We start from the raw sequence: 27,150 nt of genomic DNA, 5'->3' as shown, positions 1-27,150 counted from the left end.
TGCTCAATGCAGAGTTACAGCTGAACTAATTCTGTGACATCGAAGTCCAAGTGTCCACTCTAGCGATGACTCATTTGTGCCATATATAACCAAGTGAAATATATATATATGATCAGTTATTTGGCATTTAGCGTTTTAAATTAATTGTAGACCATTTTACAGAGCTCTTTTTATGCTTTGACATTATTTAGAGTTTTCTGTTGCTCAATGTTAAAAAAGCCAAATGATTCATTGTTATACAACAGTAAAATTTTGAAAACTTCCTAGGGGGTAAAAATGTTTTATAGCTGTTTATATATGTGTGTATTCATAAATATAAAATACTATATAATATTTATATGTATTTCTTTTCTAAAACCTTTCTTTCATTATGTTATAGTGGTCCTCCAGAGAAAAAGATGGGCATCAAGGCCTCTAACACAGCTGAAGTCCACTTTGATTCTGTACGTGTACCTGTGGAGAATGTGCTGGGTGAGGTTGGAGGTGGCTTCAAAGTGGCAATGAACATATTAAACAATGGGCGTTTTGGCATGGCCGCTGCCCTCTCTGGTACGATGAAGGGTGTCATCAGCAAAGCGGTAAGAGAACATCAAGTTGCAAAGTAGTAGCATGTGGCTGGAGTAACCAAATTAAGGAAGTGTGCTGTGATGGCACATCAGCACTTTGGTTAAATTTAAATGCAGTCATTTAATAAAAGTAGATCATTTTAATTTTGGCATTAACATTTCTGCAATACAAGGCTAGTGTAAGGGTACTAACCTCCTTAGTGCATATTTTTTTTTAATCATGACGGACACTAGCTTAAAAAAATTATAAGCAAAATACATATTCTAGAATAGCTGGAAGTCATGTTTTAACTGTTTTTTGCTCTAAATGGTATTTGAAATTGACATTATGTTGTTAACATTGGATAGCTGAATGGGATGAAAGAAATCCTTGCATTAGAATATGGGTGGAGAAAAGCTCATTTTGCCATGTGTCCACACTATGGAGAGTTGCACTCTCTTGAAACCCAGCAGGAGGAGCACAAGTACAGTTTGTATTTATTGGCTGACATTGTCACTGCACACTGATTCACAACTGAACTTACAGTATACACAGAAATTGATCAGAGTATGCTATTGACAGAGCATATACCTGAGAAACACACAAAGTACAACTAAACAAATGGGAATTGATGGTAAATCAGTGTTCTAACATAAATCCATTTGTCTGTTATTATCTAGAAAGATGGTGTGGTTGATCATTTGTTGCACTGTTCCATCACCTTGTGGCTGCCACACACTGCCTGCCAGTGAAGTTTTACCCTACCTCAGTTCCTCCCTCTTTACCTCCTGCAGTCTTCTCTCCTGCAGTCTTCTCTCCATGTAATTTCCAATATAAAAGTAAAAGGGGCTAGATGGGCCAGAATAGAAATACCAGAAGGGACTGCTGTATGATGCTGTCTTTTCTCATGTTATAGCAATTACTAGGGACGCATCTATATGTAAAAATTATTGGTAGACACTGATAAGTGGACTTTTCTGTGACACATCTTCTGATTCCACTGCCGATCAGGATGTATATTTCTTCGTGTTACATTTTGCGCATTTTATTTATACACAAATTTCTGATGAGTGAAATGAGCACTTTGACTATGTTAAAGGTTTTATTTCTCTTAAATATTTTTGATCTCTGTCAGTTAGGTTAATTTCAGGAAATTAAACAAGTAAAGTGACGTGCAGCACGCTCTTTCGTTAATTATAATGTGGATCTATGTTTTGTTGTCTGTTGGCTTGAAGGTCTCTTAACTTTGTGCCTTTCTATAAGGAGAACCAGGCATTCCTGGAAACTGCTTGACCACCTGTTCTCTAGCATCCTGAATAAATACTGTTTCCACCCAGGCCATACACATGGTGTGTTTTTATTTTTTCTGTGTGCCTTGGCACCTTGTGGAACATCTCACACACACAAAAAACTATCCACACCCTAGTGACACTCTTCTCGGTATCTCTCTATCTAATGGATGCCACCTTCTGTTTCCAATAGCACTGCTAAGCCCTTACCTGTGCTGCTTTTTTTGTGCCTCCATTCTCCGAGTGCTCCACCCATTACAATATAAATATTGCAGATACTGAGCATATTCTCTTAACTTTTTGCCTCCAAACCAGCCTAAATCCTTCAAGGCATGGATTCCGTTGGGCTTGAAACATTTCTTACTGATTTTGAGTGGATAGCTTCACAGAGTTTCTTGAAGATTGTTTGGGCACACCTGTCATTCCCCGAGTTGGTTTGAGATCTGGTAACTACCAGATTTTGGAGTACACTGTCATGTTAAAGGACTCTGCTTAAGATAATGTGTTATTTGTGATGTGGCTCATTATTCTGCCTGAAGTAGCCATTTGAAAAAGGGTGTATACTTTTAGGTTAATTAGATGCTATTGAGAGAGAGAATCAGTATTTACTGCACCTTTCTGTATCCCATTAAGGAAATGCTGGTACAATTACATTCTGATGGAGGTTTAACTTAAGATTATATTCCATGACAAGTCAGGAGTTTAAATTGTATAATAGGACTGTGACCAAGTCATTTTTAAGGTGAGTTACCAGTTCCCAGCCCTAGTGGGCGTTGTTTATTTTCTGTCCACATACATGGTTTAAATTTAAGTTTACCCAATTCCATGTTCCTGTAATAGTAGGTTATTATTCTGTTAAGAAAAAAATACATAAGTATTTCCTACTTTGGTTTTTGCATTTTTCTGAATTAATGAGAAAAAATGTTTCTGTGCTTATTTGTAAGTTGATATATTGCACAAATGCCCCAAAATTAGATATGGCTAGCATTACACTACACAACTTCCAGTAGAAGAGCATGTCACACTTAATGACTGCAGTTTCTAGCCCTTGTTGACTTTGTCAGATGTCAGATTACACAACTAGTAATCAGAGGGGATGATGAACTGCACAAGACCCTCATGACTTCCAAGCCCAACACATTTTTTTGGCAGCCAATCGATGTAGTGTGTCTTATTTTTTCCTCCTCTTCACTCTGGCATGCCATGTTTTTGGGCATTGTATGTACAGTATTCTACTTCCACCTGAACCCCCAATGACTTGTGACAAAGTCCTTTCATTTTTTTGTGGCTGGACAGAGAGTGCTATGTCACATTATATGACCAGTTGCTGCTGGTTTACCACCACTGCCCACAAGTTATGTTTAGCCCTATCACTCTACTCCGCACACTACATGACTTTTGTAATGATTATAAGTTGTAACCTCCAGTTAAGTAATCATAAGAAAATCCCTGTGAGTCGCTCACAGCCACAGTACACACGTGTTACCATTATTCGTATAGTGTGATTCCCCGGCAACTTAGTGCTCTGTAAGCGCACTGTGACTTAATACAACAAAGTAAAAGTTCTGGGAGACAGCTGTTGTTTGTTGTAGGAGTTTGAGTGTTTAAACACAAGTACAGGCATTTAATGCCCACAAACCATGAGGAACAATGCTGGCTGCAAAAAAGGAACTGTTTTGTACTATTCATTAAGTAAACTTTTTTTAACAGCCAGTAATTTTTTTTTGATCTACAGAATAGCAAAAAAAAATCCCTTATGTTCACATGGGGAAAATAGTGGTCAGCCTAGGAAATGCTGCTTGCTTGCATCTTATGGCTGCTTATTTGCATCTTATGGCTTCTTGTTTGTTAGAGGGCAAGCTACAACATCATCTAGTTGTTATTTTTGGTATACAATACATGAACATGCAGGGTGTTTGTTTTTCCTCTTGATTTGTTTATTAATATGCTGAAGTACCTTGACAATGTAGTCTTTCTTGGTGGTTCAGCTATAAAGAGATTGGTTTTGTGTAAGTAGTCATTTTAAATTGGGCCCTGTGTCAATACGCATGCACTGCATGGACAATCACTATGTCCAGGATTAGTTCCTGCCAAGTGCCTTATACTTTTAAGTGGGTTTAGAAATAGATGAATGGGAGAGACCATCTTATGAGTTTTGTAAACATCATATGAATATATCATAAGAAAGGATACAGGATCTTTATTCTTGAGGAGGCAATTTATGTTCTGATATTTCTACAGAGTTTCTGAATGCTTAATTCTGGGTGAGGGGATGCAGTTCTGGGCATAGGGGCTATCTATTCTATTCTATCAGACAGTTGTGGTGAGCGCCCTCTTTCTATCAGACAGTTGTGGCGAGCGCCCTCTTCTACACGGTGGTGTGCTGGGGAGGCAGCATTAAGAAGAGGGACACCTCACGCCTGGACAAACTGGTGAAGAAGGCAGGCTCTATTGTTGGCATGGAGCTGGACAGTTTAACATCTGTGGCAGAGCGAAGGGCGCTCAGCAGGCTCCTATCAATTATGGAGAATCCACTGCATCCACTAAATAGTATCATCTCCAGACAGAAGAGCAGCTTCAGCGACAGACTGCTGTCACTGTCCTGCTCCACTGACAGATTGAGGAGATCATTCCTCCCCCAAACTATGCGACTCTTCAATTCCACCCGAGGGGGTAAACGTTAACATTTAACATTATACAAAGTTATTGTCTGTTTTTCACCTGCATTATTATCATTCTTTAATATTATTTATGGTATCAGTATGCTGCTGCTGAAGAATGTGAATTTCCCATTGGGATTAATAAAGTATCTATCTATCTATCGATCTGTCGATCTATCTATCGATCTATCGATCTATCGATCGGGCATTGGATCAACTGGACCCATGTCTACAGTTTCCGGTTGTTGCTAGAGAAATGTTGCAATGTTATAATTAAGTTGAAATGATAACAATATGTCTTTTGATTCTGTACATTAGTACTAGGGTATTGTACCGTGTTTCCCATTATGGATATAAGGAGAAGTCAAGCAAAATTACACATTTTATTGGCTATCTAAAAAGATTACAGTATGCATGCTTTCAAGGCAACTCGGGCCCCTTCTTCAGGTAGATGTAATCTATATATCAATTCTATACATTGCTACAGGTTATTTAAAAAGGAAGTACTTGACATATATCTATATATATCTGTATATCTATATATATATATATATATATATATATATATATATATATATATATCTCTATATAATATATATTAATATAATATATATTTATATAATATATATTAATATAATATATATTAATATAATATAATATAATATACCCAGTGCATCCGGAAAGTATTCACACCGCATCACCTTTTCCACATTTTGTTATGTTACAGCCTTATTCCAAAATGGATTAAATTCATTTTTTTCCTGAGAATTCTACACACAACACCCCATAATGGCAATGTGAAAAAAGTTTACTTGAGGTTTTTGCAAATTTATTAAAAATTAAAAAAACTGAGAAATCACATGTACATAAGTATTCACAGCCTTTGCTCAATACTTTGTCGATGCACCTTTGGCAGCAATTACAACCTCAAGTCTTTTTGAATATGATGCCACAAGCTTGGCACACCTATCCTTGGCCAGTATCACCCATTCCTCTTTGCAGCACCTCTCAAGCTCCATCAGGTTGGATGGGAAGCGTTGGTGCACAGAGATGTTCAATCGGATTCAAGTCTGGGCTCTGGCTGGGCCACTCAAGGACATTCACAGAGTTGTCCTGAAGCCACTCCTTTGATATCTTGGCTGTGTGCTTAGGGTCGTTGTCCTGCTGAAAGATGAACCGTTGCCCCCGTCTGAGGTCAAGAGCGCTCTGGAGCAGGTTTTCATCCAGGATATCTCTGTACATTGCTGCAGTCATCTTTCCCCTTATCCTGACTAGTCTCCCAGTTCCTGCCGCTGAAAAACATCCCCACCATGCTTCACTGTAGGGATAGTATTGGCCTGGTGATGAGCGGTGCCTGGTTTCTTCCAAACGTGATGCCTGGCATTCACACCAAAGAGTTCAATGTTTGTCTTATCAGATGAGAGAATTTTCTTTCTCATGGTCTGAGAGTCCTTCAGGTGCCTTTTGGCAAACTCCAGGTGGGCTGCCATGTGCCTTTTACTAAGGAGTGGCTTCCATCTGGCCACTCTACCATACAGGCCTGATTGGTGGATTGCTGCAGAGATGGTTGTCCTTCTGGAAGGTTCTCCTCTCTCCACAGAGGACCTCTGGAGCTCTGACAGAGTGACCATCGGGTTCTTGGTCACCTCGCTGATTAAGGCCCTTCTTCCCCCGATCGCTCAGTTTAGATGGCCGGCCAGCTCTAGGAAGAGTCCTGGTGGTTTCGAACTTCTTCCATTTACGGATGATGGAAGCCACTGCGCTCATTGTGACCTTCAAAGCAGCAGAATTTTTTCTGTAACCTTCCCCAGATATGTGCCTCGAGACAATCCTGTCTCGGAGGTCTACAGACAATTCCTTTGACTTCATGCTTGGTTTGTGCTCTGACATGAACTGTCAACTGTGGGACCTTATATAGACAGGTGTGTGCCTTTCCAAATCATGTCCAATCAACTGAATTTACCACAGGTGGACTCCAATTAAGCTGCAGAAACATCTCAAGGATGATCAGGGGAAACAGGATGCACCTGAGCTCAATTTTGAGTTTCATGGCAAGGGCTGTGAATACTTATGTACATGTGCTTTCTCAATTTTATTTATTTTTAATAAATTTGCAAAAATCTCAAGTAAACTTTTTTCCTGTTGTCATTATGGGGTGTTGTGTGTAGAATTCTGAGGAAAAAAATGAATTTAATCTCATACATAAGGTTGCAGCAGAGGCAGAACTTACACCTTCTATAAGTGTAATTCAGCTAGCACTAGTAGAGTGCTGTTAAAATCAAACTAACGATTTTGACAGTCTTGTGCCTACTTTACACTTACACGCACGCACGCACACACACACACCCCAGTCTGCAGTTTTGCTATTTGAAATTTCTTCAGATCCACCCACAAAGTTACCCAGATGCATATTTCATTTCCACCAAGTCATATTGTGCTTCCTAGAAGTGAGAACATAGGCTTGCAGTCCGTTACCTGCTTTTGGTCACGCTCTAGGGGAGTTTCCCCAAACCTCTTCACATAAAGCTTATGTTTTACAAAGCTGTAAATCTTTTAAGTGCATGCATAAGACCGGATGTTTGGGAGGAATTTTACCCATATTTTTTAATAGATAAGCATCAACCTAAATGGTTATTATTTTGGATTAGATATAAGATTTAAAATTTTGTAATGCAGAATGCTAATTTATTTGGCTGCTGGCATTTTATTTTCTGTGACTTGGTCATGGGGGAGAAAATTATTGTTTAAAACCTATTAATGTCTATGTATAATTGCCATAGGGTGGCTACAGCGTACACCAGAAGAACTGGGTACAAACTGATCTGTGTCCCTCCAGCAGAAAATTTTTTGGACAGATTCAGCCTTACCATTTACAGTACACCATATACTGGAATCTACTTTAATACTCGAGCAGTAATAAAATACATTGCACTTTTAATTCAAACTGAAGACACATCACAAACATTAGCACAGCTGTTGGAATTATGTTAATAAATGATGCATTATTGATGCAGCAAACTGACGCTGTGATTAAATTAGGGATGCTCCAATCACATCTTTTAAGGCAGATACCAATCATCAATTTCATGTTACTTGATTGGCTGATTCCAGTACAGATTTTTTTTACCTCCTTTATCCCTTTAAAAATGTTTTTATATTAAGCTCCTGGATAACCAGACACATAGTAGCCTTACTGTATATCTTATATTAAAGTGTATTTTTATAATTAAACTTTAGACCCCAGGTGTTAACTGTTAATTTTTATTAACAAAATAAAATTCTGTAGACTTATTGTTCAGTTACCATAATTAAACATACATATGGCATTAAAGAAATAAAATTACGAATGTATCGGCTAGACATTCGTAATTCTTGACATATAAATATAAACATGGATTACTATTTTAATTATGTAGTACTTCTTCCCTACCAAAGCTATTGCTATACGACACACATCAACAAATAATAAATGGTACAAATCTTTTAAACAGCTGCAAATGTTTCAAATGTTCATAAGTAGTTCATCAAGAAGACACAAGATTAACATGCTAAACATTTTACTGTTAAGCTAACAAGCCTATTGTTTACTAAGTAGAAATTTCAAATGTGTCTTTATCTTTTCCTAATTAAAAAATTCAAGCTGCTGCACTTAAAACAAGCTCGCTGCCCAAACTCCAAAAGTGTCCAAAAGTGGTGTCTGCTTAATTCAAAGGACAAAATAAAAAGTTCTGAATTTATTAAAGTAGCTTTTCAGGCCATTTGTCTAATGGCACAGGACAACTTCTCCACATCCTTTTCATTCAGTTTATTACTCCACTTTCTTTTATGTAAAGGCTAATATTTTAATTGTGTCTTGCACTCTTGCAAGCCTCAACTTTACACTGCATGAATTTTGCTGCCAAAAAAACAAAAGATGCAGGCTCAACTACCATAATACCTTGTGTAAAGGAGCACTGCAATTAAATTACCATAAAGACTAGAAATGCAGGCACTGAAAAGATGATAGTTTTTTTGTAATCGGCCCATTTACTGATTGGGTCCTTTTTAGTGAAAATTGACCAATTTAGATTGGCGGTTGATAGATGGGAGCATCCCTAAGTAGAAAATTAAAAAAAAGCAGTATTAATCTCATTTAATTTCATTTACTATTCTATTTATCAGCACTCATTAATGTAGTAAAATGTGAGTCTCAAACCATCTTCGTCGTAAGGTCAGCTACGTTACTTTTTGTAACAGTCCAATACGCTCCATTGGGAGTAGTACTTCCTCTATCAGTCTTTATTTCCCATCTTTGTTTTCAGTTTAAAATATCCTTTATTAGATTTTTGTGGCTATGCCATCTGTTGAAGGTGAAAATGCAATGCAGTTTATTAGTCCATGTAACAAACCCTATGGAAAGAAACCTTAAGTGAGTGTGTCATGAGTGACATCATAGTTTTTAAGTTACACGCCATTGAATTCATTTCAGTTTCATTTATTTCTGAGGCAGCGAGATCTAGAGGGATGTGCCATTGATATTTATATGAACACTAATTCTTATTGTTAAAAAACTGAACTATCTTTGTGTCCCTCAGAGTGCCACCAAGTTTCCTTTAATACACATGAAGGTTCAGTTCTGTTGATTTCAGTTTACTTTTGCAGGGTCAGATTGCTGTAAGAAGTTCACATGTAAAAATGCAAATACAATTCACTAATTATATATTCAATTTACAGTTGCAATTCACACATTCTTTTGGTCCTCAAGACCTCAGCCCTTTGGCCAGTCTGACTCTCTTGGGCATTCTCTTCACTCAATCTCAGTTTATGCTGTGCTATCTAATATGATGACAGAATCTTTTCTTCCTGTGATTCCAAGGTTCATAGTATACTCTGGTTTCTTTTCCATGGACAGCATTACAGCTTGGAATTTGCCAATTAACGGTTCAGAATTGTTATAATGCAGGCAGACCTTCACTAATCTGCCTCCCAATAATATGGTTCCTTTGCTTATTCGGCATTAGTGTTGGATCTGCAATAAATTTTCCAAGTGTGTTGTGTTTCACACTACATCTCTCTTCATAGCTTCCGCCTTGATGTGCTACACCCTGCACCATATTGAACCAATAAATCCTAATGAAGTTGAGATTGCTTCAAAGCAATAAGAGGGAGGTGTCCCAGGTGAACCCCTAATCACATTGCACCATGCATCACATTGAAGCATCAAGGGCAGGGAGGTTTGGGATTTATGATTGCTTTGTAATAATAAGGGAAAAAGGTGTCCTCCTTGCACCACCACACCACTCAATTCCCTGATCAAAATGCCACAATAAGTATCACAATGAAGCAATCGATCCCCATGGAGTTGTGTTTACTTCAAGGCACGGGGTAGTATCAAGTCCCAAGCATATCGAAGCAGTAAAGTAGGTGAAGGGGTGGGTACTGTTTTTAATTTTGTATTTTTGGTACCTTTACATTAGCTCATTTAATGTTTGTTAAACACCACATCATGCCTGTAAATAAGTATATCTACTGTTTATAGGTGGTCCTTCCTTGATCCGGCATTTTCACTAATGTGGCACAGCTCAGGTCCCAATGGTGCCAGATTAGTGAAGGTCTAGCTGTACTTGTGTCACAGTTTTAATCGTCTGTATAAAAACTTAGTATACACAGCTAAACAACAGCTCTATTCAGGCCTGAGACCAAAGGGACATCTCTTATACAAGTAGACAGATCATTTCATAGCTTTGAAGCTTTGTAACCAAATGCTTGACCTCCCACTGTTATTTTTGTTAATCTTTGGAATCTTTAGTAGTTTGAAATCTTGAGGTTTTAATACACAGTCCAGTTTAAGTAATGCTAAATTCAGACCGGTAAGCAGGGACTTAACCATTAAAAAAATATATGTTAGAAAGAGGATTTTGAAATCCTTTAACGCTAGAATCCCTGATGCCAACGAAAATGTTCTTCATGCTGGGCCACCTTAAATACCCTTGCACCTCTTCATCAGCACCTTTGTTTTACAAATGTGTCAATCAGCACAAACAACAAGCGGCCTGGCATGAAAGTGGATTAGTACATTTATTTTAACAATTTGTCTTTTAAATGTGTTTGTACAGAGTTATTGTTTGTCAAGTAATGAATTATTAATTATAATTATTACCATTATTATTTTACTAAATCTGTTTTGCCATGTTTCTGTGTTGATGAGCTCCTGTTGAAAAATTTATTGGTAACAGAACATATAGTGATAAGAGGCATTTTTCTATACCATTTTAAAAAGTTTACTGTTCGATGTCAATAACTGAGCACCCTGCTAAAACGACAATAACAACAGTAATAACAATACCTACAACCTTAGAGCATAGACTTCATGACATTATTGTGCATGAGGAAACAGTGGGTAGGTGGATGTGCATACAGGCTGGCATTTTGCATGGAGCATGTGTTAAATCAAAAGAGAAATAGTATGCAGGTTGTTCAGGTCTTGGAAGAGTTGTGCTTGTTTCAAATTTCTTCTGTTTAAGATTTATAGAGGCCACGGTGCTCTCTGGAACCTTCAATGATGCAGGATTTTTTTTTTTTGTAGTCAGTCCCAGATCTATGAATCAACACAGTCCTGTTTCTAAGCTCTGCAGACAGTTCCTTCGACCCCATGGCTTGGTTTGTGTTCTGATACCCCTTTTCAGCAGTGGAACCTTCTCCATCCTAAACATGTCCAACCAATTGCATTGACCACCGGTGCACTCCAAAGAAGCTGTAGAAACCTCTCGGTGATAATCGATAGAACGAGATCCACCAAATTTCAAGTGTCAAAGCAAAGGATCTGAATAATGCGATGCAGTATTTCACTTTTTATTTTTAATAAATTAACAAAAATTCCTTATATCCTGTTTTCATTCTGTTGTTGCAGAATACTGAATGTTATTTGATAAGGTTGGGGGGGGGTGTAATTAAAATGATTTTAGCATAAGACTACAACAAAACAAAATGTGGAAAAAGTGAAAGGGTCTGAATACTTTCTGAATGCACTGTATTAAGTTTGTGTCTTGAAAAACAATTCTGTACATAAAGGATAAACAAATGTACCAATAATATAGTAGACTCTATGCAGTGCTCTTGAGTAAGTACTGAGCCCATAATAAATGGTAAAGAGGACAAAACCATGAAGCATGGTGTTTTATTAGCAAATATATTAAACATAATGCAAGAGAAACACAAGGAATTAAAAAATAAACAGAAATAAATTCCAGGATTTCTTTTTATATGTCTTTTTTCACTTGCATATTATTTATTTATTTTTCAATCAGGTTGATCATGCTGCGAACCGGACTCAGTTTGGAAATAAGATCCACAACTTTGGAGTAATCCAAGAAAAGATTGCACGCATGGCAATGATGCAGTACGTGGCTGAGGTAAGAGAAATGAAAAATCATCTTCTGGGCAGCATATTAAAACTGCACAGTATTTCATCAAAAAGCCCCTAAGTATACCTTGAAATTTTAAAGATGGAAAACTCTAAAGGCCCTTATTTGAGGACATGTAGTACTGGTTGAGCAAAATTGTTTTTTGTCCTCTTCTTGTTGGTAGAACACAAACTTCAGCATCTGATGCTGAGATCTTAACATTACCCATTTTGATTGGTCTGTAGTTGTGACTGCAGCAGTACCCTTGCAGGTTCCTAGCATGTTGGCTTAAGCATATCTAGTACAATACCCACTTACAGTCCGTAGGATCCAACTAGCAAAGATCCCAGTGAGAGGGGGGAAATAAGGGACCACATCAGTCTCTCTCCATCTACTCATGTGTCAATAATGGTGAGTTGTCTGTCTATGAATTTCTTTTTTTTAATGTACCATTTAAATTAAGAATTTTTGCTTTTGACAGTTTTGCAGTATGGAATACAGTGTTGGAGGGGTAATAAAGATATATTGCCTTTATCTGCGACTCTGAACACAATGTCAGTACTTTATGTACCTACTCATTTTTTGTACCATTTTTCTTATACTGAACACAAATGATTCTCCTTCTTTTTCATATTATTAGAACATTAGAAACATTTTACAGGAACAAGTAATTCAGCTCAATGCAGTTGTCAATCCTATTCACCTTTCCTTTCATAATGTATAACATAAACATAAAACACACAAAAGAATATATGCAAACAGGAATGTTATAAGCAATTGGTCACTAATATAATTATTTCACTTATTTAGTTTTGTTACTAGTCAACAAAGTTTAAAGTGGCAGCAAATTATCAACACATTATTCTAAATAATTTGTAAATAATAATAAAAAAAGATTTCTTAAATATTGACCCATTTTCACATCTTTACAAGATCTGGTTGTCTTTTTTTAAAATTAAACAGAATCTGCCTACATTCAATTTTAGGCAATTTCACATAGTTTACATGAAATAGACCTGTCTCTGGAAAGTCCCACAGAGGATACTGCTGTTCCTAACAAAATGTATGTCAAGAAAAATTATGCAATTTAGAGAGAAGTTTATTGAAAAGAACCAAGTAGGAAAAATTTTGAAATTACCAGTGCACTGAAAATCCCTTAAAGTCCAGCAATTTATTATGTCACTTTACTCATTCCTCCCCTTTTCCTAGAAGGGGGTGCAGTATCCAGGGTGTTAAATATGGAGGTGCTATGGCAGGGTGCATGACTAACAAATTCCCCTTAAAGGATTATTTAAAAAAAAAAAAACTCTAAATCATTGAAATATTACTTTTTCAAACGTACATCTCCCAGGATAAGTTGATGCTCCCATGTGATGCTGAACTGAGTTAAGCTATTATATAATATGTAGTATATACAGTATAATTAAAATGCATGATATAATTACGTACTTTCCCCAACCTGCTTAGTCCAACTCAGGGCTATGTAGGATGGGGCCTGTATTGGCAGCTTCAAGTGGAAGCTACAATGCCACCTTTGTCCAAAGTAAGTATGTGAAATTTCTGCTCACTAGATCTGAGCACTGTCAGTGCTATTATTTTGAAGTGGAAGCGTCAAGGAACAGCATAGCTCAGCCACGAAATGGTAGTCTACGCAAACTCCTCAAGCAGGGCCAAATAGTGCTAAGGCACATAGGCTATTTTGTTTATTTATTTATACATGCTATCCTCTGTTTCTTAACTAATAACAGAGTTCCAAACTTCCTCTGGAAGCAATATCAGCACAACAACTACATAGTGGGGAGCTTTGGGAAATAGTTTTCCTTGACCAAACAGTTGTACACATGCCTAAGATCAATATGTACAATGCCAAGCATTGGCTGGAGTGGTGTAAAGCATGCCAACTTTAGACTGAGAAACAGTGGAAACATGTTATCTGGATTGGTGAATTGCGATTCACTAGCTGGCAGTCGAATGGACAAATCTGGGTTTGGTGGATATATAGTGAATACTTTATTCCTTCTCCACTAACTTTTAATGGTCCAGGGCAGTTTGTCAGGGTTTGAATTAGGCTCCTTGGTTCCAGCAACAGGTTACTGTTATTTCTACAGCAAAGACATTTGAGACAATGGTATAATTCCAACATATTGAATGTGTTCTGATACAATTGTGATGAAAGCAATTATAAAGATTTAAGAAAAGAGACAGAGAAAAAGTAGTTGAGCAAACCTTATGTTATAAATTATTAGGGATTCAGGTTGATGATTGTGCTCGGACAACAGTTAATACATTTTGACAAATTTATGTGTGCTATACTACATGATATCCTTTTTAGCATCTGTATATATCTTATGTACAAGTCATCTCTAGTTTTGGAATCTTTTGCTTTCCATAAAACCAAATTGAAGCACATTATTAAAAGAGTAGTCCGTGTCTTTGAAGTTAGTAAAGCATCTGTTAAACGGCAATTTGTAACATTCCTCTCCACATCGTAATGGATGATGGGAAAGGTCAGCAACTTAAAATTTCTTGGAGTCACTATCACTTAGGAAAGCCCAGATGTCTCCAGCTATGCTCACCAACTTCTGTTGCTATACAATGGCTGTAAACTGGTGGCACCTGCTCAGCCCAGAGCTACAGGGCATTACAGAGGATGACTAATTCAATTCTGAATATTGCACAGCTCACTTCTGTCAAGTGCAAACTGCCTTATTAAAGACCTCTAACATCCGACATTGTCACTTTTCTTGCTGGTCTGTCTGGGACCATTAGTACTCTTGTCACTAGATTCAGGGACTATTTTTAACTTCCAGTCATCAATTTGCACAAATGCATGTATGTATATCTTATTTTTTTATCTGATGTTTTAAATATGGTGTCATATTCATTGCTAGATTGTATTATACTACTGTCAGTTGTCTGTGAGAGACACATGAGAAAAATAATTGAACTATGTACCCATAACAGTAAATTTTAACTTTAAAGTCAAGTTAACTTGAAGTTGTCCTAAAAAAGCTTCATCAGACATTTAATGATCCTACATATCTTGTTACAGGGTTGCTCAGAGCAGATCCAAGTAACTTTTACAAATGTTAAAGTAATGTTTTATGATGGAAAAAAATATTTTTCAAAGTCAATATTAAGATCAAATTAATTTTCATTAATTACAAAATCTACAAAAATATAAGATTACAGATAAATACAGTCATATGAAAAAGTTTGTGAACCCCTCTCAGCCTGCATAATAATTTACTTTCAACAAAAAAGATAACAGTGGTATGTCTTTCATTTCCTAAGAACATCCGAGTACTGGGGTGTTTTCTGAACAAAGATTTTTATTGAAGCAGTATTTAGTTGTATGAAATTAAATCAAATGTGAAAAACTGGCTTTGCAAAAATGTGGGTCCCCTTGTAATTTTGCTGATTTGAATGCATGTAACTGCTCAATACTGATTACTTTCAACACCAAATTAGTTGGATTAGCTCATTAAGCCTTAAACTTCACAGACAGGTGTGTCCAATCATGAGATATAAAGGTATTTAAGGTGGTCAATTGCAAATTGTGCTTCCCTTTGACTCTCCTCTGAAGAGTGACAGCATGGCATCCTCAAAGCAATTCTCAAAAGGTCCGAAAACAAAGATTGTTCAGTATGATGGTTTAGGGGAAGGCTATAAAAAGCTATCTCAGAGGTTTAAACTGTCAGTTTCAACTGTAAGGAATGTAATCAGGAAATGGAAGGCCACAGGCACAGTTGCTGTTAAACCCAGCAGGTCTGGCAGGCCAAGAAAAACACAGGAGCGGCATATGTACAGGATTGTGAGAATGGTTACAGACAACCCACAGATTACCTCCTATGTCCTGCAAGAACATCTTGCTGCAGATGGGGAATCTGTACATTGTTCTACAATTCAGCGCAATTTGTACAAAGAACATCTGTATGGCAAGGTGATGAGAAAGAAGCTCTTTCTGCACTCACGCCACAAAAAGAGTCGTTTGTTGTATGCAAATGCTCATTTAGACAAGCCAGATTCATTTTGGAACAAAGTGGTTTGGATTGATGAGACAAAAATTGAGTTATTTGGTCATAACAAAAAGCGCTTTGCATAGAGGAAGAAGGACACCACATTACAAGAAAAACACCTGCTACCTACTGTGAAATTTGGTGGAGGTTCCATCATGCTGTGGGGCTGTGTGGCTAGTTCATGGATTGGGGCCCTTGTTAAAGTCGAGGGTCGGATAAATTCAACCCAACATCAACAAATTCTTCAGGATAATGTTCAAGCATCAGTCACAAAGTTGAAGTTACGCTGGGGTTAGATATTCCAAAATAACAATGACCCAAAACACAGTTCGATATCTACAAAGGCATTCATGAAGAGGGAGAAGTACAATGTTCTGGAATGGCCGTCACAGTCCCCTGACTTGAATATCATCGAAAATCTATGGGATGATTTGAAGCAAGCTGTCCATTCTCGGCAGCCATCAAATTTAACTGAACTGGAGAGATTTTTGTATGGAAGAATGGTCAAAAATACCTCCATCCAGAATCCAGACACTCATCAATGGCTATAGGAGGTGTCTAGAGGTTGTTATATTTGCAAAAGGAGGCTCAACAAAGTATTGATGTAATATCTCTGTTGGGGTGCCCAAATTTATGCACCTGTCTAATTTTGTTATGATGCATATTGCATATTATCTGTTAATCCAATAAACTTAATGTCACTGCTGAAATACTACTGTTTCCATAAGGCATGTCATATATTAAAAGGAAGTTGCTACTTTGAAAGCTCAGCCAATGATGAACAAAAATCCAAAGAATTAAGCGGGGATCCTAAACTTTTTCATATGGCTGCATATATAGGTAGACACAAAATAATCAAGGAAGTAAATTAGTATGTACAAACAGTTAAAATATTTTACATGACAGTTCATCCATCCATCCATTTTCCAACCCGCTGACTCCAAACACAGGGTCACGGGGGTCTGCTGGAGCCAATCCCAGCCAACACAGGGCACAAGGCAGGGAACCAATCCCGGGCAGGGTGCCAACCCACCGCAGGACACACACAAACACACCCACACACCAAGCACACACTAGGGCCAATTTAGAATCGCCAATCCACCTAACCTGCATGTCTTTGGACTGTGGGAGGAAACCGGAGCGCCCGGAGGAAACCTACGCTGACACGGGGAGAACATGCAAACTCCACGCAGGGCGGACCCGGGAAGCGAACCCAGGTCCTCAGATCTCCCAACTGCGAGGCAGCAGCGCTACCCACTGCGCCACCGTGCCGCCCATGACAGTTCAGTATGAAGAAAATATATCAGCATTTATCTGGCCTTGTTTCCATAGACAGAACACTGAAAAGCAGTATTATGTATGGTATTACTGTACGTAGTGGTTGATTCCTGTTCCTTCTTCTGAAGTATATACAGTATATATGGATGTTATTATCATTACCTAGTTAAATTTTTGTTTCCCTAACCTCTATTTTCATACTTATGCTTTTTGTTTTTCTACAGTCGATGGCCTATATGATCAGCTCCAACATGGACATGGGTGCCTCCGACTTCCAGATCGAAGCAGCAATAAGCAAAATCTTTGCCTCAGTAAGTAGCTCTCAACATAATTGTATTCTGAAAATGATCATGCTGGAGATTAAAGGTAGTTAAAAACAAATTTCTAATTTAAATGAGTTATGATTAGAGACAGATTTTAATTAGAATCATTTTTGGAACACCTAGTGTCTTTTGTTTTGCTTAAACCCCATTGTGTGTTTGTTCCATATTCCGGTTACAAGCTTTATACCTAGGTGTTATACAGTATGTTTGTAAGAATGCTTTGTGACAGCATTCCTGACAAGAAAGACTTTGGCTACCTAGACTCTGAAATGGGGAAAAATGGGAAAGAAAATAGTTGCAGTACTTCCAGCACAGTCCATAAATTTTTGGCGATGATAATACACTTGATTTATATAGCTCCATTCCCATCCCATATGTTAAACCTTTAGAGCAGTCTTTCTCAAAGTGGGCGATAACACCCCCTTGTGGGCGCTGGAGGCATCCAGGTGGGCGTTAAAGGGCCCAGAGAAAATTGGGGGGTGTTGAAGCGGTTGAGGGGGGCGATGGCTGATTTGTGTTTTTTTTCTAATATTTTAAAATTTAAACTAAAATCAAAACCTACCTACTATACTACATCGATTATTTCATTCTTATGCCTGTCCTGTTTGATTGTATAAATATAAATAATTTATCATGGCTTTCGTAGGTAGCCCATGAGCAATCAAGTTTTAAAAAGTTTTATTAAACAACGCGATTTGTGCAATCCTATATCAAGCGGCCGGATCATCGATACTTGTTCTAACTGATTCCGGTCGTTTTTATCGGAAAAAAAAAAATATATATATATAGAAAATAAAAAATATCGAATTAAAAAATGTCAAAATTTTTGTATAAATAAAAAATTAATCTTAGCCCTAGCCTTAACCCCTAAACCAATTTTTTATTTATACTAAAATTTCGACATTTTTTAATTCGATATTTTGTATTTTCGATAAAAATGACGGTTACCGTTCTAACTTGCTCAGTACGAATTCCGTCGAATGAGGTAAATGAGTTTGTGCATGTTTGTCTTATTCCTGTCAGTGCGTGCTGTATTTTAATCCTATATAAGAGCGTGTAATACTTCTTTTATTTTCATTAGCGTTTTCGCGCGCAATCGTTAGAAAGTTTTTTAAGCTCGATACTTGACTCACGTATTTGTAAAGACAAAACCATGTAGGAAGCAAAAAAGAAGAGACGGCAATACAGTGCTGAATATATTAAATACGGATTTGTTGAAAATCCCACAAATCCATCTTTGCCTATGTGCCTTCTTTGTCAAAAAACATTTTCGAATGAAGCGATGAAGCCTTCTAGGCTACAAGATCATTTGAATAAAATGCATCCAGATAAGAAAGAAAAAAATGTGGCCTATTTTCAAGACCTGGAAAAGAAGTACATTTTTCAGCGGCTTCTAAGCAAGACGATGACGGACTTCGAGCCTCGTACAATATGTCTTTGTTAATTGCTCAAACAGGCAAACCACACACTATTGGAGAAGAGTTAATTTTACCGGCAATAAAAGAAGTAATAACTACTGTGCTCCATAAACCAGCGGCAGATATTATTCGAAAAATTCCTTTGAGCAATAGTTCTGTGCAAAGACGAATTGATGAAATGGCTGAAAATATTGAAGACTCATTTTGCAATCATCTGAAGACTAGTCAATTCTCAATTCAGTTGGATGAGTCCACTTTACCAACTAATGAAGCACTATTTTTGTCATACGTGAGGTTTATTAAAGATGAGAAATTTTTGTGATTTTTAAGATGTGGTAAAGTTAAAAATTTTGGGGGGCGCTAGAAAATAATTGATTCTCAAAGTGGGCGATAGACAAAATAAGTTTGAGAACCTCTGCTTTAGAGGAATGCTAAAACACGTAAGAGTTAATAGTTAACATCAAATGCAATCAAAGGCAAAATCCAGCACACTGCCACAGTGTGGGTTGGCTGCACTTTCCAACTCCTGTTTTGGGAGTCTCTTGAACCCAACACCTTCGATAACATAACTGGATGAGCCGGCATATAAGGACACACACACACAACACATTGCAATTGGTAGGTGCTATGAAACTAAGTGTCGCTGTTGCCCCGTGAAACCCACCAGACAGACGTTCAGGACACACTTGTAAAAGCACCAAGAAGAATTCTTTAATATTTTCTTCAAATATAGTGCACAAAGCACCACACTCGCCACAATTTTCCAATAATATTACAATAATCAATAATCACAATAATCCTCCACTCCCAGCAGCTCCGTCACTCTACCTCCTAACTCCGGCTCAGCTTGCTGGGTTTCCCATAGTCCTTGACCCGGAAGTGCTCCTGTCCTGCCCATGTGATTCCATAGCATCCGGGTCAGATAAAGAAATATTTTTCTTCAGCCCGGAAGTACTTCTGTTGTTCCGTCCCTGTGACTTGGGAGTACTTCCGGGCTATACGGGAAACAACAATCCCCTTGTCTCCCTGCAGCGTCACACAGTGGCACCCACGGCACCCAGCAGGGCTGTGAAGCCGAACTCCATCTTCCATGATGCCCTGCGGGAATCCGGGGCTCTTCCATGCTGCAGGGAGGACTCCCATCTAGTGGCCTGGATGTGTTGGCTGTGATAAAATGCCGGCCACCTCTCACAGTGCATAAAGTGCAAAAGTGCTTTTCTTAAAAAAAAAAAAAAAAAACATGTCAAAATAGTGTTCAAGTGTGCAGTGCAAATCCATAATAAATACATAATCCATAAACAGAAGAGTGTCCATGTGGAGGTTAAAAACAGTCAAACAGTTCATTAAAATGAGGTAGGAAACTGTCCTTAAAAACTTGAGTCCAAATACACTCTTTTAAAAGCAGACGTCTCCTTGGCTTAATCCTAAGGCACCCCCATGGCTGCAAGAACCCATTATCTGTAGTTCAGACAACCTTCCATGCTGATCCTAGGCTTGGGCTCCTGTTGTCCTCTCTTTCTCCTTGCAGGGCACCACACCAAGCCTTCAACTCCCCCTGCTGGGCTCGCGTCCTTGCAATCCATGGCTCCCCCTCAGGACACCTCATTGAGCCTCTCCTTCCCCTGCAGCTGTGCTGTCTCTCTCCAGTGAATTGCTCCAACCGAGCAGCATGTGTCAGTCACTCCAACTTCTAGGTCTCTCAGCTGAAGTGGCATCAGCCCCTGAGTGTTGACCGCACAGTCCTTCGAGGGACTTACTCTTGACTGACTGCCCTCTGTCTTTCTTGTTCATTTGTACTGTCTCTCGCTCCTGCTTCCTCTCTCCATTCTTTAACACTAGAATTACCAAAGCCTATGAAAAAACTCGTAAACCCGGCCCACCTTAAATCTGTTCACACCTCTCCGTCAGTGTCTTTTGTTTTGTAAATGTGTCGATAAGCGCAAGCAGCCTACTATCCCATCCTTCTACCACTGCAGAAGCGGCAAAAATTGCTCTCCCAGCTCAAGCCTTGTTTTATCTGTTAGTGAGGTAGTACCTAGAGCTGTATAGTGTAAATAATATATCGTTAGTTGGTTCATGTGTGTTATGAGTCTGCAAAGATCTATTTAAGTGTAGCATAACAGAAATGCTGAACACATACCTAAAAGACAAACTTTTCATGTTTTAGTACTAAAGATAAAATTTTGACATGAAGTGTATAATGTGTGAAGACTGAAGTCCAAATTTCAAATAAGCACTTTCACAAAAGGTACAAGTATAACAAAACAACTGCGCTTTTATTCAAGACTATAACCGAAGAAAAAGAAATCAGGTTAGTGATACTTCATTATTACGACTGCTTTGGTTGTACACCGGTAAGAGTTACTGACTAATAATCAACATGTTGCGGGTTCGAGCCTTGCCGCATCACAAAGTAAACATTTTCAGTAGTGAGCTGTTATTATTGTTACTATTATAAAATAAAAACATACATTTGATTTGAGTCTGTAACAGCCGGTGTAAATGTATGGTGCTTGTAAAGGTTAGCGGTTTTTTTTTTTTTTTTTTTTTTTTTTTAATTCAGTTTTACTCTCTGTCGCGTTCATGCTCGCCCTGATATGACACTGCTGTTTTCAGATAAAGATGTGCTATAACAGAGGGGAACTCGGATGAGGTTTCTACATTGGATAAAGAGAACAGAAGCCCTCCCCTTGTTTTTACTTCTGTAAGAGGCATTCTGTGTCTTTCTTCCTTTATAAATACTTTGGTGAAATATTTGTTCAGATCATTTGCTATTTCCTTCTCATTTTCAATTATTTCTGTATTCATGTCTCTAAGGTTTATTAAAATCTATTTCGTTGTCTCTTTGCTGGAGTAGTACTGAAAAAATTGCTTGATTTTTGTTTTCCCTTCTCTAGCAATTTTTATTTTGTTCCGTCTTTTAACATTTCAAGTGCTTTTTTTTGATCTCTTGCCGTAGTTTCCGATTTTCCTCAATTTCAGAATTACCTTTTTCCTTTTTTTCCCTCTTTTTTTCTTTTAATTTTCTTTGCTCAGTGACCTTTTCAGTTTTAGTTTTTTAATAATGGTCCAATTTATCCATTTTGGCTGATTCTTTAGTCGTTTTGTTTATCTGCTTTTCAGAATAAACTTATTTTGTGCCTGGATCAGATGATCTCTGAAGTGGCACCAACTGTCATTTATAGTTGCTGAATTTTTGGTTTCTCGTTTGATGTTTTACAGATACTTCCTAATCCCCTGTTTTTCTCAATTTCATTGTGGTGTACATTTGTATATTTTCAAAGATTATGTGAAATTTTACCATGTTGTTGTCACTGTTGCTTAAAGTATTAGTAACGTCTGTTCTTGTTATTCTGTCTTTATTGTTTGACAAAATGAGATCTAGACGGACATCACGATGTGATGGGCTTGAGACAAACTGGGTGAAATAACAGTCATTTGCCATCTACATCATTTCATTTGGTCACTTTAAAGGAGCTTCCCAATCAATGTTTGGAAAGTTAAAATCACCCATGAACACTGTCCTCTTTGTTGCACATATTCTTAAGTCCTTTATGTTTAATCTGTCTTTGTGTTGACCACTGTGCACAGTCATTTAGGCCCATTTTATTAGACAGTTTTGTTGTATAATTAATTAGTTAAATAGTGCTTTTCTGTACATGTCAAAGTGCTTAACATAGACGGGGCGGTCTAAGCACTTCAACCAGTACCAATATGTAGAATCCACCTGAATGATGTAATGGTGACCATTTTAAACCATTACTCTAACCACACACTAGCTATTAGGTGGTGAAGGGGTGAGAGAGATACTGTAGTTAGCCAGTTAGAGACGGGAGTTGATTAGGGGGCTAGAATGGATGAGGCCATGAAGGGTAATTTAACCAGATCTTTACGGAGAACACTACTATTTTTGAAACATGCCCAAGGATTTTTATGATCGCAGGGAAGTCAGGACCTTGGATTTATGTCTCATCAAAAGCATGGCATATTTTTACAGCACAGTTTCTCAATCACCGAACTGGGGCATAGGGACCCACACACAGAACACAGGGTAATCTTCCCTTGCTGGTGTCACCAACATCTCTGTCAGCAGCATCCCAAGGTTTCCTGGTTGGTCTCTCATCCATGTACTGGCCAAACCCCTATATTCCTAGCTTCAGGGGGATAACATGTTCTGAAGTGCAGGTGGTATGTCTGCTATTGGTCTGGTTAGTCAGATGATGCTTGTGCACCATACTTTTCAAACAGTGCCACAGACTGAGATCAATGCTTTGACTGGGCAGTTGTAGGATGTTCACCATGTTGTGTGTAAGCTAGTCCAAGGTGAACATGGCCTTGTGTTTATGATCTTTACCCTGCTGAAAGATTAACTTTCACCCAAGCTTCAGTTTTTCCCTCCAAACAGGTTCCCTTGCCATATGCACTTGTATTTTCCACCATCCAGTTTTTCTGTTTTAACCAAATGCCCAGTCCTTGCTGATGGAAAAACAGTCTCACAGTATAGTATAGGTACTCCACTGCAGATTTGGGTCTTTGTTTATTTTGAGGTGTGGGCAGTGTTACATTTCTTTCAACTTTGGCTGAAAAGTCTTGTCTAACCACAAACCTTTTCCTTCCTCACAACTAGGGACACCCTCACACTTTTTTTGGCCAGCATAAGGTGTACTTTCATATGCTCTTTTACACCACCCTCCCACCCACATCCATGTTCTGCAGAGCTCTTAATGTCAGTTTTGTGCATCTTTCCTCCATTGAACACCGAATCTCCTTCAAACTTAGTTTGTCTCCCTCTCTTATAAATCTTTCTTGTTTGAGTAAAGCATCCTTTTTTTAGGCAATGTCTCGGTGTCCTTATGTGGCTTCCTCCTGCTGATAATTAAATCAACTGTGCCCACTGACCTATTCAAACACTATATTGTTTTGTGATTTTTTTTTTTTTTACTAATTTCTGCATGTGTATTCTCTCATCTCTGATTTCTTTGGAATGCTCTTCAGTCCTCTTATTATTCTAATGAGCCTTTAATTTTAGGGTATTTATCCAGAAAATGTGAGTTATTTAAATGAATCACTGGTGGAGGCCAATTGGAAGGCCATTGGTTTCCTTGATTGGCAGTCCATTTCCACCTGCTAGAAACTTGTACCTTCCACAACATATGCAAATGGCAGATTCGTTCTCCTCCTCCTCCTCCTTCTAAATTTCACATATACACAATATTGAGTTTAATTTCATAGAAATAAAGATATACAGAGAAAATTTTGGAAAGGATTTGTATTCATTAAAATTTGAGAATTGGTCAAGAAAATAATACTTCCAAATGTGCTTCACAAAGCATTAAAGTATTTAATTTAGTGTCCTTCATTGTGTGCAGTTTGTAGCAATTTATTGCTTGTTTATTGATTTGGTTTTTTTTTCCCCACAAAGAGTGAAGTCTCATTACACTTTATAGCGCAGTTACTTCATAAATTCTCAACATCTGCAGAATCCTCCCCATTGGATGCAAGACAAAAATTAACCCTGGAGGGGCACCAGTCCAGTTCAGGGCTCACTTGTACATGGTTTGCTTAACAAGTATGACTTTGGAATGTGGGGAATAAATGGCAGTACCCAGAGAACAACCCACAGTGGCCAAAGTACACCTTCTAAATTTCCACACACATCCAACTAATTGGTAATTGGCATGCCAGCTGCCCCACACAGTTAAATGCTCTATTTTGGAAAGAACTGCTCTCACCTACTCTGTGATTAAGAGGGAACTTATATGTCACAGAGAATCGCTTTCTTGTAGCATTTTTGTCTGACTTATAAATAAATAAATGATGAAAGCTTTTAACACCTATAACATTCATGATAAAATTATATGAACCTGGATCTGAAGGTGCAAGTCTAAAACTTAAATACAATTAACAATATGAGTAAAAATGGGCATGTGCTCAAATGTACCATAGCAGATAACTGTCTTTCCATCTAGGTCAGGTCCCCACTTTTACCGGCTGTAGCAGACTTCGCTAGATGTTACAAAAGATCAGAGAGCAAAAATAAAAATGTAATGGCCGGAAGATAAGAAAATCAAGAGTAGGCGACGCTGCTCTTTATTGTGCTCGTTATTGAAGAACATGCAAGCAGTCAAAAGTGAAAGAAAAACTAATCCTAAATACCAATGCCCACAATATTATTCAAATCATCAAAGATAAACTGCCTTGCAAAGGTCCTGACTGCAAACATTTTCTCTTAAAACATAAAACATGTTTGTTTAATTAATTACTATACTTTTTATAGGGACAAAATGTATTTTTTTTTTAAAAAATTGTCCATAATGATCAAGAAAGCTATATAATTCTGTAGTTGGGCAAAGTCTGTGATAAAATCCTTTGAAAAATTCCTTCCATGGTCTCATGGAAGGAAGAGTAGGTTGCAGTAGTTGAGCACCAGATGTGATGCTACAATTTGAATAATCTGTAATGATTTGGTGACACATGCCAGTAGAACGTTGCAGTAGTTCAGATGAGTTAAGACCAAAGCCTGGACCAGGAGTTGCACTGCATATGCTGTCAGATATGGTCTGATCTTATAGATGTTGTATAAAGTGAATCTGCAAGACCAGGAGACTGTAGCAACATTGTCTCTGAAGTATATCTGGTTATCGATCACCACCCCTAGGATATGTGCAGATTCTGTTAGCTTAATGACAGAGATGGAGTGCTGAACAGAAAGATGAACCGGGGTAATGGGAAGGTGTGTCTTTGCCATGTTAAAATGGAGCTGGTTTTTCTTCATCCAGGTTGAAATGTCAGGGAAACGTGCAAAGATTTCAGCTGCTACCATGTTATTCTAAGACCACTTGGTGCCAGTTTGGCTGCGATTTAGAGTATCAGAGGTAATGGCATATACCTTTGTCCTTAATTGTAACATTTCACAGTGGCACCTCTTCATAATTGCAAATTTAATTTGATAAAAAAATCCATTCTTAATAGTGCCATTCATATTAAACATCATCCCAAAGCATTTTATATTGAGAGCACAAATTCATTTGCGTATGTTTGACACACAGTTCTGTTATTTAAACATAAGAAAGTTAACTGTCTTCTAACACTATCACAAGTGAGAGAAGGTTATTTTGGGACTTATGAATCATTTTACCTGATGGTTTATGTCTTTTAAAGTATCAGTAGGTATGGTTATTCATACTGAAACCTTAAATGGGGAGAAAAAAAAAGTTTATACTCATTCAAGAATATTAAAAGTGCAAATGCAACAACCCAGAGTGCCATTACAATCTGACACTTGGGTTTTTGGGGCCCTTATGCAGTTTTCCAGTGTTGTTTGACTTACATAACTCCCCTTTTCCTAATTGTTAAGCCGAGGATCCAAGTTTTGTTTTGTCCAGACCTCTCAAACCACATAACTGCACTTCATCCTTCAGGTTAAATGAAAGAGATGTCAGAATGGACTCTTGAAATTTTGGTATGCAAAGTCTGCCGATGTTTGATGTAGCATTTTTATGTAGTTATTGGCTGATATGTTATATACCCTTATTGTAAATGTGTACAGAGCTCCAATAAAAAAAATGTAAGACATATGAATACATTTAAATAATATTCTACAATTACTTGCATACCTGATACTATCTCTTGACAAATGCCATGATCTTGATTAATTTTCTGAACCTAATACAAGAAATGCAAATGTCAGAATACAGCACAGGTGCAATGGGCACAAGACCTGATCCCATACTGGATGGGATGCAGACTTTACCATGGCCTATTCATGCTTGAACCCCCACTCTGAACTGCAATGATACTGCATTTCCAAAACGTTTTCTTTATTGCACCGGATATAAACACCACCAGGCTTATCTCATGGATATAGTGGCTGTCTTGGGCCTGTTCCTTACTCCTTTTTTGTAAATATAACAGACAAGCATCATCCAAGATACAGGGAGTCTTCAAATCATTGGATGGAAAGATTTTGTCACCAGTCTGGAGGACCCAGCACACACTGTACTATAGAATGCACAGGAGGGGGTGGGTCTAGGTCTCTAGGACTGTGACTGTGTCTGACTATGCCTTTGTCTTTTTTTTAATTGTTGACTTGTGGCCAGTTTACAGTGGAGGAGAGGAAGGTAAACTCTCCAGTCGGCAGCATCCCTGGATATAATCCTCTTAGAAGCTTATCTACAGTTTCCAAAAAAGTTCACATATACTACACAGCTAAGCAGTTCATCCATATATCCTGTG

At 37.9% G+C, this 27,150-nt stretch overlaps 1 protein-coding gene across 3 annotated transcripts in view; it reads left to right on the top strand.

Annotated features, from left to right (window-relative positions):
• Positions 1-27,150, top strand: part of acadvl (acyl-CoA dehydrogenase very long chain) — a 966,944-nt gene that overhangs the window by 66,340 nt on the left and 873,454 nt on the right. For all 3 annotated transcript variants that reach the window (XM_051924341.1, XM_028798459.2, XM_028798458.2), the window contains exons 10-12: positions 380-578; positions 11,782-11,886; positions 17,399-17,485. In XM_051924341.1, the coding sequence (XP_051780301.1) occupies positions 380-578; positions 11,782-11,886; positions 17,399-17,485 (391 nt within the window). The remainder of the gene's footprint in view (positions 1-379; positions 579-11,781; positions 11,887-17,398; positions 17,486-27,150) is intronic.

This window comes from Erpetoichthys calabaricus, chromosome 3, assembly GCF_900747795.2.
Source record: "Erpetoichthys calabaricus chromosome 3, fErpCal1.3, whole genome shotgun sequence".
Lineage (NCBI taxonomy): Eukaryota > Metazoa > Chordata > Cladistia > Polypteriformes > Polypteridae > Erpetoichthys > Erpetoichthys calabaricus.
This window is presented reverse-complemented; position numbering and strand designations above follow the sequence as displayed.